The sequence below is a fragment of the Podarcis gaigeae genome (genome assembly GCF_964106915.1).
Source record: "Podarcis gaigeae genome assembly, chromosome: 13".
Lineage (NCBI taxonomy): Eukaryota > Metazoa > Chordata > Lepidosauria > Squamata > Lacertidae > Podarcis > Podarcis gaigeae.
This window is the reverse complement of record NC_139689.1, coordinates 28132908-28150701: the sequence shown is the minus strand read 5'-3', so window position 1 is coordinate 28150701 and position 17794 is coordinate 28132908. Positions and strand designations below refer to the sequence as shown.

At 46.3% G+C, this 17794-nt stretch overlaps 1 protein-coding gene across 4 annotated transcripts in view; it reads left to right on the top strand.

Annotated features, from left to right (window-relative positions):
- ATXN7L3 (ataxin 7 like 3) overlaps positions 1 to 16438 on the top strand; it is a 30309-nt gene extending 13871 nt beyond the window's left edge. For 3 of the 4 annotated variants that reach the window (XM_083708568.1, XM_083708569.1, XM_083708570.1), the window contains exons 4-13: positions 775 to 946; positions 1975 to 2072; positions 2871 to 2893; positions 4009 to 4054; positions 5437 to 5468; positions 5701 to 5769; positions 7156 to 7199; positions 9305 to 9376; positions 11318 to 11451; positions 13024 to 16438. In XM_083708568.1, the coding sequence (XP_083564694.1) occupies positions 775 to 946; positions 1975 to 2072; positions 2871 to 2893; positions 4009 to 4054; positions 5437 to 5468; positions 5701 to 5769; positions 7156 to 7199; positions 9305 to 9376; positions 11318 to 11451; positions 13024 to 13175 (842 nt within the window). In that variant the 3' untranslated portion in view covers positions 13176 to 16438. The remainder of the gene's footprint in view (positions 1 to 774; positions 947 to 1974; positions 2073 to 2870; positions 2894 to 4008; positions 4055 to 5436; positions 5469 to 5700; positions 5770 to 7155; positions 7200 to 9304; positions 9377 to 11317; positions 11452 to 13023) is intronic. The other variant, XM_083708571.1, reaches the window with a different exon arrangement.
- Positions 16439 to 17794: the final 1356 nt, after the last annotated feature.

Sequence of the window (17794 nt, the reverse complement as noted above, 5' to 3'; positions counted from 1 at the left end):
CTAATCCATGGGTAAGCAAACTACGGCCTGGGGACCGGATCCGGCCCAGTCGCCTTCTAAATCCGGCCCGCAGACGGTCCAGGAATCAGCATGTTTTTACATGAGTAGAAGGTGTCCTTTTATTTAAAATGCATCTCTGGGTTATTTGTGGGGCACAGGAATTTGTTCATCCTCCCCCCCCCAAATAGTCTGGCCCCCCACAAGGTCTGAGGGACAGTGGACCGGCCCCCTGCTGAAAAAGTTTGCTCACCCCTGACTTTAATCCAGTTCCTTTATTAAATTTGTGCTCAGACATATATTTAATACCAGCACAGCTGCCAAAGGTTCATTTTCCTTTTTTTAAAGTTACTTTTTTCTCTCTCTCCCCCCGCCCCCCCGCCTTCTAAAGTGAGTGATTTAAGAAGCCACTCATAATGGTGGGCTGCAGAATTTTATGGCTGGGGAAAGGGAGGGTGGTTAAATCCAGACCACAGCGTGGCACATACAAAGAGCAGGTGAACTGCAGAACGGTGCCTGCAGAATGAATTGTTCCAGAGGCAATATGTTCCGTGCTGCAAGGAACTTGCATGAAGGGAGCTTGGTGGCAGGATGAGCTTAAAGTCGCCTGGGAAATCTTTTGCTCGAGACTGCAGGATTTAAGAAGAGGGGATCAAAGTGGTTTAGTGAATTAGTGGGGTTCCCCAGCTGGTGCCCCCCACCACTCCTTTGGATTCAGCCAGTCCCTCCCCACCCTCCCGCTTGAGAAATCATCTCCCATTTCTTCCCTACTCCCAGAAATTGTAGATCAGCCAGGACTGGATATCTTTGGCCAGGTCTACAACCAGTGGAAGAACAAGGAATGTGTTTGCCCAAACTGCAGCCGAAGCATTGCCGCCTCCCGCTTTGCCCCACACTTGGAGAAGTGCCTTGGCATGGGCCGGAACAGCAGCCGCATTGCCAATAGGAGGTGAGGTCTAAGAATCGAAGCCTTGCCGGAAAACCAAACCTCTCAAAATGGTGTTTCGGGTGGCGAGGGTTGTGAGAAGGCCGAGGGTAGGATTTCTGGAAGAAGGAACAAATGCCAAAAACGGGTGAACTTTTGGCTTCCGGTTCATACCAGGTTGTGCATATCCTGTGCTTAAAGCAATGTTTTGATGTCTTTGCTGTGCTGAACTTAAATTATGCACCGCTAAGAAGCTTATGGCTGGAAAATACAGCCCAGATCAACACTAGCAATTGCCTGGTCTGGTCTGGTCTGGAGTTGTGGCTAAGAGAGGGTTCAAATCTTGCCTCTGCCCCTGACCTTCCCAAGTCCAAATGGCCTTGGTAAAGCTGCTGTTCTCTGTCCTGACCCTTATTTTCTTCTTCTCCCCATCCCCGGTCTTCCATATGGGGATCATTACACGGAATTCAGAGGGATATTGAAAGGGAGTACTGAGGGGTTTTGTGTGAATTGCTATAAACACTCAAAAAGTGTTATAATTGCAATGGCATATTTAAGAACCTGCTGCTGGTGACAAATCAGAAGAAAGTGTGGTTTGGCTTTGACTCTCCTTGCTCCACTGCACTGTATCCTAATAGCAGGGTTTTCAAATTTTCCTTCAACAGGGACCCCTTTTTAAAATTTCGTTTTTGGGCAAGAACCCCCTTGCCTTGTTGGCATGGGTGTGGGAGCAGCTTCTAGGGCCACCTGCTCAGTTCATGTAGATATTTGCCAGTCTTGCTTGGGGGCTTCACCTCCTTGTGGGAACTTGTAATGTGTCATGGAGCACAGCCTTGTGCCTGCGCTTTGCAGAGGAAGACAGTGGTGGGAACACAGGCATCCCTGTTAGTTACGAGCTGGCCTTCAGATGTGGCCATGTAACTTTCAGGGGAAGTTAATCACCATTAAGTGTCATCTTTGCCATTCGAAACTGCTGCTGAGACTTTTCCTCCTCCCACTGCAAAGCTGTCTAGCTCACTTTCTTTTTTCTCTTCCTGTTCCTTTTGCTATAGGATAGCAAGCAGTAACAACATGAACAAATCCGAGAGTGACCAAGAAGACAACGACGATATAAATGATAATGACTGGTCATATGGATCCGAGAAGAAAGGTAAGACAAGGAAGGGGTTTGGTGGCGTATTATTTATTCTGTTTATAAATAGCATATTCTGTACTGTTTTCTGGCTTGCAACAATAAAACCTCAAAGGAAAGGGTGTTCAGATAATACGGATAAACCAAACCGTAACTTGACGAAAACGGGAATGATTTACAGATGGAACAAAAGAAATTCCTTTAGGTGGACAGCTAAGGCAATAGAGGAGGGACTGGTCTAACAGATGCAGATGTTGCTGAACCACAACTCCTGCCATCCCTGACAATGGACCATGTTAGGGCTGATGGGAGTTGAAGTCTAGCAACATCTGGATGACCACAGGTTCCCCATAGGCAGCTCTGGCCTATGGGAGCATGTAGCCCAGTTCAAAAGTTGTCCATTTGCATCAGATGTTTGGCTTTATAAAGAAAGCACAGGACAGGGGAAACAGCCAGAAAACACTAGACAGAACTGGGTTTGTTCTTTTTTTCAGATTGGTAGGCCAAGGCTTTATCATGTTGATGAATATCATCATTTGACTTAGAATATCATTGTGCAGCATTTTGTCTACAATGTTTCCTAAACTTGAGGTCTCCAGCTGTTTTTGGACTACAACTCACATCATCTCGAGCTAGCAGGACCAGTGGTCAGGAATGATGGGAATTGTATTCCAGAAACAGATGGAGACCCAAGTTTGGGAAACGCTGGAAGGTTTTGCAGAAAGCATTTGTCAGAACTGGCCCTTGAGCTAACAGAGACTCTGCTTTGTTCTTGGGGTGCTTTGTTAAAATAGTCTCGTCTCTTTTCCTTCCTAGCAAAAAAGAGAAAATCAGATAAGGTAAGACCATCCTTATGCATACTGGCGCAGTTAAATGAGGTGTACCTTTTCTAACTTTTTTTGCAAAGAGCGGTCAGTACAGGAGAAAACTTAAAGACACACATCCCTTGTGCACGTGAGCAGACCTGCTGGTTTCCCTCAACTTTCTCGATCTTAAACTATATGCCGAATGTTGCTTGCCGAATCTTGGGAGGGTTGGGGGAGGCTTTTGATGGAGAGCGCTGCATCCTTTGGAATGGCCTGGTGGTAGATTTTAATCACAATTGTTCTGATTGGTAGCTTCTCAGGAGGATCCCCTCCTGCATATTGTTGAGTGATTCTGGTCCCCAACTCTATTGCATAAAGATCCTGTAAATATACTTCTGTGTACCTGGATGCTTCTTTTTAATTTTTTACTGCTAGACAGCACACCTGCCCTGTTGGTTATGGCAAGGAGTGCTCGACTTTTGGGGCTCGGTAACTTTGGCCATTTGACCACTGCCTTCCTCTGTTGTCACTTTTCCTTTCCTTTTTTTAAAAAATAAATTTTATACAGAAAAATACATAATTTAATATCAAACATATTCCCCCCTTTTTTTGCCCAAACTAAGACTTTAAATATAGTAAAAACATAAAGAGAAGGGGGGGGGAGAGTGAAAGGAATATAGAAATAGAAAAGAGGTTGAGAGAGAGAGAGAGAGAGAGAGAGAGAGAGAGAGAAATAAAATTCAGAAGGTAAGGGACTTCTGATTCTTCATCTCTCGGCTATATATAAACAACATTCACTTCACCCACTCCAATATAATACCCAGCAAAGCCACTTTCCATACACAAATATTATCTTCAATCCTCAAATCCAACGGGAGTTTTCCAATCTTTTAACAAATGTTAGCAACGACTTTTCCCTGATTAAACATGTCCGTTTCACCATCTCCACTAAGTCTGTTAGTTTTAACAGTCATTCTTTCGTTGCTGGTAATAATGGGTCCTTCCATCTTCATATAAAAGTCTCGGAGCTGTAATCGTATATTGAAGCAAAGTTCCATAGTCCCCTCTGATGTCACTTTTCAAGGTTAGCAGTAAGGTTTTTTGTTTTTTTTAAATGACCCTTTGCTGCTCTTCCCCTTTTGTTTCAGAATCCCAACTCACCCCGACGATCCAAGTCCCTGAAACATAAAAATGGTGAGTGCATTATGTGTGTCGGTTCTCTTCGCTCATTCCCTCCTTACACACTATAGAAGCATTTCCTGGGCTCCTTAAGCATACTTCTCTGTGTTAATTAAAATCTGGCATCCGAGTACAGTGGTACCTCGCAAGACGAAATTAATTCGTTCTGCGAGTTTTTCCGTTCTACGAGTTTTTTCATCTTGCGAAGCACGGATTCCCTGGGTATTAACGGTTTTAAGAAAAAGGAAACAAACTCGCAAGATGTTTTCGTCTTGCGAAGCAAGCCCATAGGGAAATTAGTCTTGCGAAGCAACTCAAAAAACGAAAAACTCTTTCGTCTTGTGAGTTTTTCGTCTTACGAGGCATTCGTCTTATGAGGTACCACTGTAGGTTGGGGTTGACAGGGAAAGGCGGCGTATGGATGGCCTTTAAATTGGGAGGTAGGGAGAGAAGGTTTTTTAAAAACCACACACACACACACAAAAAAAAAAATTGGAAGTTTCAAATGGGGCCTAATACACCACATATGTGGCTATCTGGGATGGTGTTTGTGTGTGTAGCAGTTCTTTGCAGATGCAGATGGAGCCAATGGAAAGAGAGTGTTGCAAAAATACTTGGGAACTGGCGTTATGCAAGACAGCTCAGACCACAGTGCAGAATGGGGAACCTGCTCGGAGCTGCATGATAGCTTATTTGGTAGAACATGAGACTCCTAATCTTAGGGTCATGAGTTCGAGCCTTACATTGGGTGAAATATTCCTGTGTTGCAGGGAGTTGGACTGGGTGACCCTGCAGTCCCTTCCAACTCTATGATCCTATGACAATCAGCCTATCCCTCTACTCATCACTTGCCCATGCGTTCCTTCCTAGTAAGCCCTCAGTGCTGCTGGGAGAGTAAAATGGGCAGTGGGGCTTTATGGCCTTCCAGATGTCACTGTACTCTGACACCCACCAGCCACAGCTCGCATGGCCAATGGTCAGTTATGTTGAGAACTGTAGACCAGCAGCACCTGGCGGTTGATAGTTTCTGCACCCTTGGAGCAAAGTGAGCTTTTCAACTGTGCTGGATGCATATTACATTGTGTTTGTGTGTGTGTGTTACTATACAAAGATAAAATATACTAGGCATGTCCAACTGGTCAACAACGTTGCTGAAGGCTCCCCAAAAAAGCTCAACAAGTTTGGTCAATCCAATGGGTAGTTTACTGCCAGTTTTTTTTATAGTGGGAGTAGACCACAGTCTCATGGGAGTTGGACATGCCTGAAATATACAAATGAAATTCATGGGTTTGCATCCCAAGTTCTGTAGCATGCTTGTTTTGTGCATTTCCTAAGGTGGAGGCCATCACTATTAATATGTGCCCTATTTTTTTCTTTTTCTTTTCCCCCTTCCCTAGGGGAACTGAGTGGTAACTCGGACCCATTTAAGGTGAGTTTAGCTTGTCCCTGTAGCTCTCAACTTCTCGTGTCCTGCTTCAGAGGACTTCAGGAGACCATAGAGCTGTTCTGCGTAGCTGTCCACTGGGTTGGACTTTCAAGGGCCGCAGTATGGGAGCCACTGTGAATAGAGAATGCCCTTGGAGAATTGGGCCCCAAAAGCAATCACTCTCATTTGCGTAACCTCTAAAGTGCCTTGCTCTGTGTGTATTCTGTTCCAATAGTATAACAACTCTGCTGGAATCAACTATGAAACGCTGGGCCCTGAGGAGCTCCGTACTTTGCTCACTACGGTGAGTACCAGAGTTTCCTTCTGCCTCTTCCTCTCGTCCACCATCAGCTGCAAGGGTTGCCTCTTAACTATGACTTCATTGCTATTGGCCGTTGACTGCAATAAAATGACTTGTTTACTATGGCTTCCTACCAGAACCTCTTCTGTGAAATGACAGCATACAAGTCAATGATAGCTGGAGGGCCCGTGACATCTCTTAGCCAAGTACCACGGTGTGTTCAGCAGATAGATTAGCTATTTGCAACGAAATACTACCTTTAATATTTATTTAGCCCCAGCTGACTTGTTTGTTGGGGTGTGTGGAACAGGGAACAGCAGAGGAGGCGGGACAGGCAAGGCTCTGTAGGGTTAGGTTTTGAAGCACAAGGTCAGCCTGGATAGTTCAGTAGGTTTAGAGCACGGGGCTGATAAGCAGGTTGCAGGTTCAGTCCCCGTATGGGACAGTGCATATTCCTGCATTGCAGGGGGTTGGACTAGATGATCCTCAGGGTCCCTTCCAACTCTTAAAAGTCTGCGAAGGTTGCTGCAAAGGCCTTGACTAGCAGCGTGGAGATGACAGTGGCTGATGGAGGTGTGAAAGAAAGCTGTGTGCGCAGGAATATATATTGATGCACTCTGTCAGCTGCTGCCTAGGCCTTGGTGTGAGGCCTCTCAGGTTTCCTTGTTTTTACCCCATGGAGTGGTATTGAGCTTGCCAGGGATCATGGCTTTACTCTCTTACCTTTCCCCTACTCTGAGTGGGAACGTTCCTCCGCGTCTGTCTTCTCCACCTCCCAAGTAGGGTTGTTCATAGCTTCCTTGAGCCTCCCATACCACCTCCCTTGCTCCCAGGTAGGCCATATTGGCTCACCTGCCTCCACATTCCTGATAACTTTCCATCCTCCTCCTTAAGCCCCTCTTGGAGCCACTGTAACTTTTGTCTTTATCCTGGCAATCCTCATGGCATTTCTGAGAACTCTACCTGCATTTAGGGTGTTGCTCCTCAATTTCTGGTGGCAAAAATTATTCTTACAACCCCCCTCCCCCCATTTACTTTCCAAAATGTGTAAAAGTAAGAATCGCCTTCCATCAGAGCTCCCTTCCCGCCCCCCAATACATTTGCGTGAGACACTGTTTTGAGTGCCACCTTGATTAGGAAAGGCCAGAGGGACAACATAAGCAGAGATGAAACAGGTAGCCTCCTCTGAGAGGTGGGCACGTTTGGTTTGCAGGGAACAGCTAATAAATTCCTTATTCCCCAGTTCTATTACACCATACAGTTAGAGCATTAGTGGTATCATGCTTGGCTGAAAGGGGCCAGCCCACTTCTGTCATACTCGGTGGTCTTTGATTTGTTCGCTCCTGCACGCTTTTAATTTGTTGACGCCATATATTTCCTTCTCCGTAGCAATGTGGGGTGATATCTGAGCACACCAAGAAGATGTGTACACGGTGAGAGCAGCCCTTCCTTCTACTTTCTTGAGCCCCATAACCTCTTTCCGTTCCTCTGCCGGTGCAACCGTTCCCAGGTCACAAGGAAAGTGGGAGGTATTCACAAGACTGCCTGCTTGGGGTGGCTGGGTGGAAGTCCAGGCTAACTGCAATGGATCTGAAAGAACACCCACACCATGATCCGTTCGCTGCCGTTGACTCAGAATTTACGCTCAGGCCAAAACACGTCCTGAAAGCCGGGTGGGGGGGGGGAGAGTGTATTTCCCGTTGGATTAGCTCGCAAACTGCCTGCACAGGCTGAAGGTGGAAGTGGAAATCTTCCCGACTCTTCAATCTACCCTTGCAACTCGCTGTTGCTGGTTTGCCTGTCACAACACACCTTGTTTTGCTGGTCATTTATCAGTAACTTAAAAGGGAACTAGCTCTTAATGAGTTTGCGGAAGTTTCTTTGCCTGCTTGCTTGGGAGAGACTGGGGGCGGCCGCCGAGACCATATAACACCGGTCCTGAAAGACCTACATTGGCTCCCAGTACATTTCTGAGCACAATTCAAAGTGTTGGTACCGACCTTTAAAACCCTAAACGGCCTCGGGCCAGTATACCCAAAGGAGCGTCACCACCCACATCGTTCAACCTGGACCCTGAGTTCCAGCTCTGAGGGCCTTATGGTGGTTCCCTCACTACGAGAAGTGAGGTTACAGGGAACTAGGCAGAGGGCCTTCTCGGTAGTGGCACCCGCCCTATGGAATGCCCTCTCATCAGATGTCAAGGAAATAAACAATTATCTCACTTTTAGAAGATATCTGAAGGCAGCCCTGTTTAGGGAAGTTTTAATGTTTGATGTTTTAGCGCTTTATTATTAATAATAATATTCTGTTGGGAGCCGCCCACAGTGGCTGGAGAAACCCAGACAGATGGGTGGGGCATAAATATTATTATTATTAGTAGTAGTAGTAGTAGTAGTTTAAGTCACCACACGTGGCCCAGCAAACAGTTGCTTAAAAACCTGCCTTAGTCGTTGTCATAGGACATTCAAATCACTGGGAGCTGTGCAGGAACTGCTGAAAAACTTGCTGTGTGATTTCTGTAACCAGCAAATTAAGCCCAGTGTTACCACCACCACCACCACCCAGTTTCCCCAGAATTATGACTGGCTGTGGAAGGATGTTGGCATTGGGCTTGACTGCCTGTCGGAGTGATGGATAACTTCCTCCCCAGATGGCAATGGGTGCCATGTGTTCACTTGCCAAGTGCCCACCATACTGCTTGCTGGTCTGCTGTTTATGGTCCCAGTTGATGGTTATTTGGGCTCATTAGTATCCATTTAAGCCTGGTGCTTGTGTGCTGCTTCTGATATCTTAACCCTGGTGAAGAGACTGGGAGTTGTCCACCAGCTTTTTCTTTATTTTTTATTTTTGCATAACACTGGTGGGAAACCTATTATCCTCCAGGCGTTGGACTCCAGTTCCCATCAGCCCAATCAACATGACCAATGGTCAGGGTTTATAGAAGAAAAAACATCTGGGAGGCCACAGATTCTCCACTTCCGTCACACACCTGTGGAGAGGTCGAGGAAGCCCCATGTCTTTATGAGTAGAAATCCTGGTCAACATCCTCACTCTGGCTTCTGAGGCTTCAGCTGAGATTGCCCCACACTTGCAAGCCTCTTGTTTTGCAGCCATGAGAGCTACCAACTTGCTTTTAATGAAAGACATCTGAGGTCCAGAAAGTCACTGAAATCAATGCCCACTTCCCGAATTTGAACTCTTGTGCAAAATACACAGTTCTGGGTTTATTACTGGACCAAGGGGCCTATCTTTTTTTTAAAGGACGCTCCTGGTTGTATGTTTCAGCACCCAAATGAGCCCTTCATATGACTGGCTTAGTTACTCCTTTTCCAGAATAGCGCAAACATTCTTTACTGCAGTCAAAAGACCCACAGAAACAGTTTTGGAAGCGAAATACCACAGGAACACAAGGAAAAGATTCCAAGGCAGTCACTGTGCTTTATCCATTTCTGGAATGAATAGCAATCCATTTAGGAACAGGAAAACCTGTGTTTCTCAGTTTGTGCCTCATCCCTGACTTTTCCTGTTTTTCCTGCAGGTCTTTGCGCTGCCCCCAACACACGGATGAACAGCGGAGGTCAGTCAGAGTCTACCTCCTGGGACCCTCTGCGTAAGTGTGATGGGATGGAGGCAGGGCAGGTGTGGTGTAGGAAATGCCCCCCCCAAAAAAGTGTCATGTGATTAACACTTAAGTTCAACTGGAAGGACTCTGGAGAAGGACTGTGCTTGCTTTTTTTTTTAAAAAAAAAGCTGAATTCTTCAACGGACATAAATTGAGCATCTTTCTGTAGCTGATTAGCATAATTCTGCATAGGTGGTCAAGGAGAGGCAGCAGGGCTGGGAGAAACCTTACCTGGCCATCCTGCCCACACTCTCTTTCGGTCATATTTTTGCACCTGCGAAGCTTGCAGGCAGTTTTTGTCTCCTTTCTTAGTGCAGTGTTTTATGTTCCATTGAAACCGCAGAGTTCATTTTGTCTTGCCCGGGATTTGCTGCCTGGATGGAAGCTATCCTGATCTCGCAAACATGTCTCCTCCTTCATTGGCTACTGTGCTTCAATACGCAGCATGCATTGAGAGCACCCAGATTCTGCATACATTACTCACCTGAACATGCATGCTCGCTCTCTCTCGCTCTCTCTCCGCCTCTCTGGCGTAACTTCCCTTCTGTTTGCACATGAGTGGAAAGTCATCGGCAAGTCATCCTCAGCCTCTATCCACTCAAGCTTCTGCGATTCCACCCCATGCTGCCCACACATCTTACAACTTGCTTTCTCAGTCATCTAGACAATTTTGTTTTAATGCACTGCACAACATTAGATCACATCCCCGTTACTCTGTATCAGTTAATAACTGGGGACCCTCCAGTCCTTGATCATTATTGCAAATTTAAAAATCTCCATTTTACCTGTAAAAAGTTGGACATGGTAGGGACCAGCCCTCTGTCAGTTCTAATCTGGTATGACAACTTTGTTAAGAGTCTTGAAGTGTAAATCAGAAGATTTTGCCATTTTGGTCTAGTTCAAGGATTGGGAACCTTCAGGGTCCTCTAGATATCACTAGATTCCCAACTCCTATCAGTCTCCGTCACCACGGACCGTGGTCAGGGACAGTGAAAATGGTGGTCCAACAACACCTGGAGGTCCACTGCTTCCCCATGCCTGGTCTAGTCTGTTTCCAGGAGTCCTGTTTCCAGTCAGGTGACCCTGGAGACAAAAAAATTAACTCCCATAGTACCTGGTATTCAGAAAATATACTGCTCTTACAGGGACGCGGGTGGCACTGTGGGTTAAACCACAGAGCCTAGGACTTGCCGATCAGAACCCCCACGACAGGGTGAGCTCCCGTTGCTCGGTCCCTGCTCCTGCCAACCTAGCAGTTCGAAAGCACGTCAAAGTGCAAGTAGATAAATAGGTACCATTCCAGCGGGAAGGTAAACGCCGTTTCCGTGCGCTGCTCTGGTTTGCCAGAAGCTGCTTAGTCATGCTGGCTACATCACCCGGAAGCTGTACGCCGGCTCCCTCGGCCAATAAAGCGAGATGAGCGCCGCAACCCCAGAGTCAGCCACGACTGGACCTAATGGTCAGGGGTCCCTTTACCTTTACTGCTTTTACACACGGAGGTTCCATTTGGCTATAAGGGTTAAAAGCCATCTATAAGATCAATTATCAATGAATTCATTCTAATCCTTAAAAAAAAGAAGCAAAGCCATCTAAGGTAGCTATCTCCCTAAAGTCACACCCATAATGATGCATTACTTCTGTCTGCAGCCAATAATTAGGGGGCATGGAATGCTAACGTTGGGAGTTATCTCATCTGCAAAGTGAATGTTTTGCAAAGGTTTTGCAGAATCCTTTCTCTGGAAAAAGCAGTTGGATGTGAAGGCAAGGAGGAGGAGTGGAGTGTTTTGCTTTGTGACACTGCCTTGTTTCCTTTTTACTCTCGACGTGGCTTTAAAACCTCAGCCGAGAAGCTGCAGAAGCAGCAGCAGCTGCTGTAGGGGGGTCATCTTGCTCCTTCACCCCTTCTCATACATCTGCCCCTTTTCCTAGCTCACTTCCCGAGGCAGAAGGAAGTGTGGAAAACGACAGTTTTGACGTGGCGGAAAGTCAAGCCCTCATGAATAGACTGCAGTGGGACGGATCTTCAGATATCTCGCCTTCTGACTCGGCTTCATCGAAAGCAAGTAAGAATCGGACGGGGTGCCTAGTTAGAGCACGGCATAAGTTGGTGATGGACTGGGCTGCCATTAGTGCTGGGACAGCATGTTCTTTGTGCCTTTTCTAAAACAATCTTCCCCAAGAATCTTTTACGGTGGTATATCGGGTTACGAACTTAATTCGTTCCGGAGGTCCGTTCTTAACCTGAAACCGTTCTTAACCTGAGGCACGCTTTTGCAAATGGGGCCTCCCGCAGCTGCCACATGATTTCTGTTCTCATCCTGGGGCAAAGTTCTTAAGCCAAGGTACTACTTCCGGGTTAGCGGAGTTTGTAACCCAAGGTGTTTGTAACCCAAGGTACCACTGTAATGGTGTGAACTTCTTACTTTGCATAATATATTGTGCTTGACATTGGGAAGGGGCAAGGATACTGAAACAATATCCGCAGCATTCCGCTTTATCCTGTCATCCATTCCCATCCACACCCAGATTTATTTATTTATTATTTTTGGCCAGGCATTGCATATGCTATGTACTTTTTAGTCTGTAAGACTAGGGTGAGAAATCATATGGACCTCCATATATTTTTTTTGGGGGGGGGGTTGTTCTCCAGCACTGCTTTATGGCCACAAATGCTGGCTGGAAATCTTGAGGGATTGGAGGGAGTCTTCCAGGAACCTGGAGGGTCCATGGCATGGAGACGAACAATGGTGGGCAGGATTCCTTGAAAGACAGCTTTGTCCTTTGATAATGTATTGCAGTGCACAGTCTTGTTTGGTGACTGGGCCCAGAAGACATTGCTTAGCACCCCCTGAGAGTGGAGAATTCCTTTCAGAATCCTCTGGCATGCCAAGAAACTCCTTGGCAGATAAAATCAATGTGGGAAGGATCCCCTGAGTATAGAAGACTAGAAACCCACTGTTCCAGGTGTTGGGCACAGCATGGCAGCAGTGAGAGGAAGACAAAAGAAGCAGTCATAAAATAGCTGGATCTTGGTGTAGAACGGAGGAAGCATTTAGGCGACTAAGAACTCTGAAAGACAGAGATACATGCCAACTTGTCACATGGTGATAACACTGAGCAGCGATGCGCATGTCACTTCTTGGTCCCAATAGTTCTAAATTCATGCAGTTGATATGTTTGGCTGAGAGTCATTTAAGTGTTGAATGGTATTGGGACAATTCTCACATGCCCGCTTCCTCGTGTTTGTTTTGCATGCGTGAACAGGCTGTCATGGGTATGAATGAAGTGGCTGATGCATTCAGTCCAAAAGTGATTGATCAGAAAGATACAGTGGTACCTTGGGTAAAGAACTTAATTCGTTCTGGAGGTCCGTTCGTAACCTGAAACTGTTCTTAACCTGAAGCACCACTTTAGCTAATGGGACCTCCCACTGCTGCGGTGCTGCTGCTGTGTGATTTCTGTTCTCATCCTGAAGCAAAGTTCTTAACCCAAGGTACTATTTCTGGGTTAGCGGAGTCTGTAACCTGAAGCGTATGTAACTCGAGGTACCACTGTACAAAGTGTTGTCAACAGAGGAAAGTGTCTATGAAACATACCAGAGGCTTAACGGGCACTTGCCTTCTTCTCCACCTCAGGTACAAACAACTCAGAGTCCCGGAAAACCAAAAAGAAGAAACCGCACATGAGCCTGGTAGGAGGTGCTCCAGGAATGAGCTCCAGCAAGAAGAAACTCAAGCCAAAGCAGCTTGCACCTCCCACCCCCAGCCTTTATGATGACATCAATTGAATAATGCTGGGATGAGGATAAAGAAAAGAGGGAGGAGGGGAGATGCCCCGGAACCCCGTCCGACCCAGTTCGCGGGAAAGGAGCAGGACTGTCTCCTCTCAGGCACACCTTTTTATGAACTGTGAAGAGAGTTGGCTGCATGTCTCCCTTTTCCTCCCAAGCCTCCAGCACACATTGCACAGCCCTTTGTGTCCACTGGATGTGAGAACGAAAGGACCGGACTGCTTTTGGTGCAGTGGGCACCCACCTCTTCCGGGGAAAAGCGGGGGGTGGTGTTTTGAGGCGGGGCCTTGAAGATGAGTGACTCCGTCAGCCAGGGAGTCGCTATTCTCTTTCCTCCCCCACCCCACCCCCATCCCCGTTTCAACACGTCTATTTATTGTGATGTTAGTGGATGTTCAATCATGACTATATATACGGTGGCATTGTATCGCTTCGCAACCCTGGAGACTGACTGGGCGGGGTGGTGTGTGTCGGCCTGCAGCCTTTTTGGCCTGGTTTGCAAGAGAATTAAAGGGTCTCTGGGGGGGAATGGAGAATGTCTGTTGCGCTTCAGTGCCTGCCCTCCCTTCTCGAGAGCCTCTGCTCCAAAACGGAGCCTCCTTTCCGTCGTGCGAAGGGGGCACCAGATCGTGAACCTGCCTCTGAGCTGCTGCGGCGGCGCTCCGTTGTTCAAAAGGCTGTCTCCGTGGCTGCTGTATCCCTCTTGCCCTCCCAGGCAGGAATAATGCTCTTGCTGCAGAGAGCAGTCCTCAGACGTCTACACAACCTGAGCAAACTGGGATGGAGGCCAAAGAGAGGTTTGGTCTTGTGTTGCTGCTGTCACTACTGCCAAACGGTGTCTGCTTCCCTGCCAAATGGCATTTCCAAGACTGTGTATGAAGCAACATGATGAATGGCTTTGATGATGTGGGCAGTCTCTCCCGGCGATGCATGTCAGGAAGCTGGTGCAGCTGTTTGCTTCCGAACTCTTCCTATACTGGGCACAAACCTAGGTTTTGCCCAACCCTGGTGAGCCAATACCATAAGATTTGCAATGCTTTATACATACTCCGTATGCAGGTATGAATCTCTGTACAGCCCTAAAAATTGGCTGCAAATTAGAATAGTTGGTTGTTGCTTTTTTTAATTAAAAAAATGGCTCTGCTGTTTAACATCCCCCAGAAGATGTTAATGAAGGTCAAGCACAGTAGGGGCAGTGCTGCCTTCCCTACTGTGGCCTGTGTTGGTCGATGAATCTAAACAAAACCTTGCTGGAGTATTAGAGCCAATCTAAGTGTGCCTGGGTGGGGCAGCAGAAGAGATGGGAGGGAGGATGTATACTCTTAAGTGAGTACTTCCACCGCTCTCTCCCCATCTATATAAACCTCCCTTCCACCTCAATCCTGGCCTGAATTCTATTCCTTCTGTAAGCAGGTGCAGTTTTTAAAACGCCAGAAATCATGGTGGTCCTAGATGGAAACTTGAAATTGCAAAGTTGACTCTGGAAGGTGGAGTGTTGCTGGTTTTCATTGTGTCTCTGTGCTTCTCTTTTCCGGAATTTTGACAAGACTTAATAAGCTTTGTGCAAGCCCAGCCCCGCCACCCCCAGCTTCTGAACATACTTAAAGGGAATTTCTCGTGTATTCTTCTTCCCTTTCCTCTATTCCAGAGAATGCAAATATGTGTGTGTTTGGGGGGGGGGGTGTATGGAGAGACTAAGATTTTCCTCCCATAAATCTGTTCTGTTGCAGCTACGCACATGCCTGCTTCAGCACAGTGATGTCTGCTGCTGATGCTGGTTTTTCAGGACTGAGCCTTTCGAACCTTTTCCTCCATTCTCATAGCAGCTGAAAAAAGCCAGTTGGGTCGCAGATGAAAGTCCGCCTTTGCCACGGCTAAAATTCATGGGCTCAGTTCTGTAAGGAGAGGCTTCTCGTAGCAATCACTTACTACAGTCCCGAAACAGAAAACTCTTTGCATGTTCAGCTGTTTGGAGGGTCTCCGAAGAGCCTTATGTCTTCCTGCTTCGTCCTTAGTTTCTCACACTTTTCCTGCCTGTGAGGGCCCAAATTGTGGCAGCCGTGTTTCCCTACATTGCAGCATAGATGCTGAATCTGCAGTCACTGAACGGGAGTGTGTGACTGATGATGTTCAGCATGTCTGGAAGTAGAGGTAGCCTACTCAGCAAGTTAAAATCATTTTATAGTTTTCTCTCTTTCCCCACCCCTTGCTCCTCTTCACTTTGCTTCCCTAGGCAAAAGGTACTAGGTATGCAGGAACTGTTCAGAGGACGAGGCAAGCTTTTGCCCCACATGGAGCAAGAACTCCATGTTATTTAAAGATAAATAACATGACTTGGAGCTCTACCAGCTGAATTGTACAGTTCTTTTGTCTTGAAGGGATGGATCCTGGACCACAACCAACCTTTTTTTTATTTTTAAGGTCACCTGTTTTCTTCTATGGCAGTCTGTACTCCCCCATCATTAGAAACCAATGCTTCATGTTGTGCTTTAGCAAATGTTTTTGAAAACATGACTTGACAGCCTGTGCTATGCAGGCAATGATCAGCCTTGCACCCGCTTCTGACTTAACTAGCTGAACCGGATCATATCTTTCCAGAGAGAAATAGTAAGGAAGAAGAAGAGGTAGACTTTTATTCAAACCAGGATCAGTTACCTTCTCTATGCCTGGCAACCAGTTGCTACCCCATTAAAATTATGTACCTGTAAAACTGAAGCGGCGCAAAAGTGGCCAGATTGAGGGAAAAGGAAGAACCCTGCTCAGCCTCCATGGTTGCAGCTGAACCCTTTGGGATCATGTTGCAGATAACCTAGGAAGTGTAGCATCCGGGGAATTTTGAACATTAATTGAGGGAGGGGTAGGGTGGGGGAAGACCTAGGTCTTTTTATATATGGCTCTGTATCTGCACTTGCACCCTTTAATTTTTTTAAGGTAGGCCTGTTTCACTTGAAGAAGAAAAAACAAACCCGTGTATTCTATCATGAGTGGACTGTTGAGAGGTTTTTAATTTGTTGATGATGTACAAACTGCACCTCTGTGATATCTTTGAACATGTGCAGAAATCATTGGAGTAAGTACTGTACTGTGGTCTCTGAATTATTTTTTAAAACTTGTTTTGTGTATGTAATCTCAGCTTGTACAGGTAGGTAGCTAGATTTTTTTTAAAAAAACAAAACAACCCTGTCAAATCTGTATTTTTTTTCCTGCCCATCCATGGATTGTGGAATGCCTGTGTAAATAAACTGCAACTCTGCTTGGTATTTGAGCCTCAGGCTGTTCTTCGTTGTTTAGTCAATTAGTCTTGTCTGACTCTTCGTAACCCCATGGACCAGAGCACACCAGGCATACCAGTCTTCCACTGCCTCCGGGAGTTTCGTCAGATTCATGTTGGTTGCTTCGAGAACACTGTCCAACCATCTCGCCCTGTCGTGCCCTTCTGCTTGTGTCCTCAGTCTTACCCAACATCAGAGTTTTTTTCCAGAGTGTCTTCTCTTCTCATGAGGTGGCCAAAGTATTTGAGCCTCAGCTTCAGGATCTGTCCTTCCACTGAGCACTCACAGTTGATTTCCTTCAGAATGGATAGGTTTGATCTTTTTGCAGTCCATGGCTGTTCTTAGTTCTGTTAAATTGTTGCTTTCAATGCCTACTCAATCCTCATCTTGAGAGTAGTGTTGAATCAGATCTTCTGTTGAAACCAGAGGGCTTTTTGCATTTACAAAAATGCAATTTTGGACAGCACCTGAAAGACTTGAGTGTGAGTGTGTGAGTCTAAAATAATCTAATTGTCAAAAGGCAGGCATAAGCACATTGTGAAATCTCAAGAAGCTACAGAGCAAAAGTTTGCAGGGTTGGGGAAGAGATGAGTGCTACAAAGCTCCTGCTCCCTCTCAAAAGCTAGAGTAAATCGCAGGAGCAAGCATGTATGTGCTAACTCAGAGTGCTGTCCAACTCCCAGAATGTTTAGCTTTTCTTGAAACAAAATTTGGAGTCTACATAGAGCACACAATCTTGCTGTAAGGCTAGTTCTGGTTGAGTGTTGCAAGATTACTCCCATCATCTCTGAGTGCTGGCCATGCTAGCTGGGACTGATAGGAAGCAAGCAGGTAGAGAACCACAAGTTAGGCACCCCTGTTTTAGACTGTAGATCAGGGATGTACATCGAACAGGTCAATCACAATCTATTGATCAATTGTGGGGTGTCCCTGGTCGATCCCGATCCCCCCAAAACAAAACAACTTTGCTGAAGCCTCTCCCCCCCCCAAAAAAATGCTCAACAACTTTGGTTAATCCAAAGTTAATGCCATTTTTTAATAGTGGGAGTAGATAGCAGTCTCTTGGGAGTTGGACGTGCCTGGTGTAGATCATGCAGCAAAGCTGTTCCAAATTTGGTGGTGTGAAAAGCCTGTATATGAAGAGTATATAGAGTATATAAAATTTGGGTATGGAAACTTCCCAGCTCCAGCAAAAGACCTTTTAAACAAGTAAATAACTGGACATATATATGTAGCACACCAAAGACTGGGGGGGAAGAGTCCAATCTCCCCCAATTTACAAAAAGCTTCCCTGCCTAGTCATTTAGAGACGATGCTTAATTGTCACAGGTAGTTACTCAGATG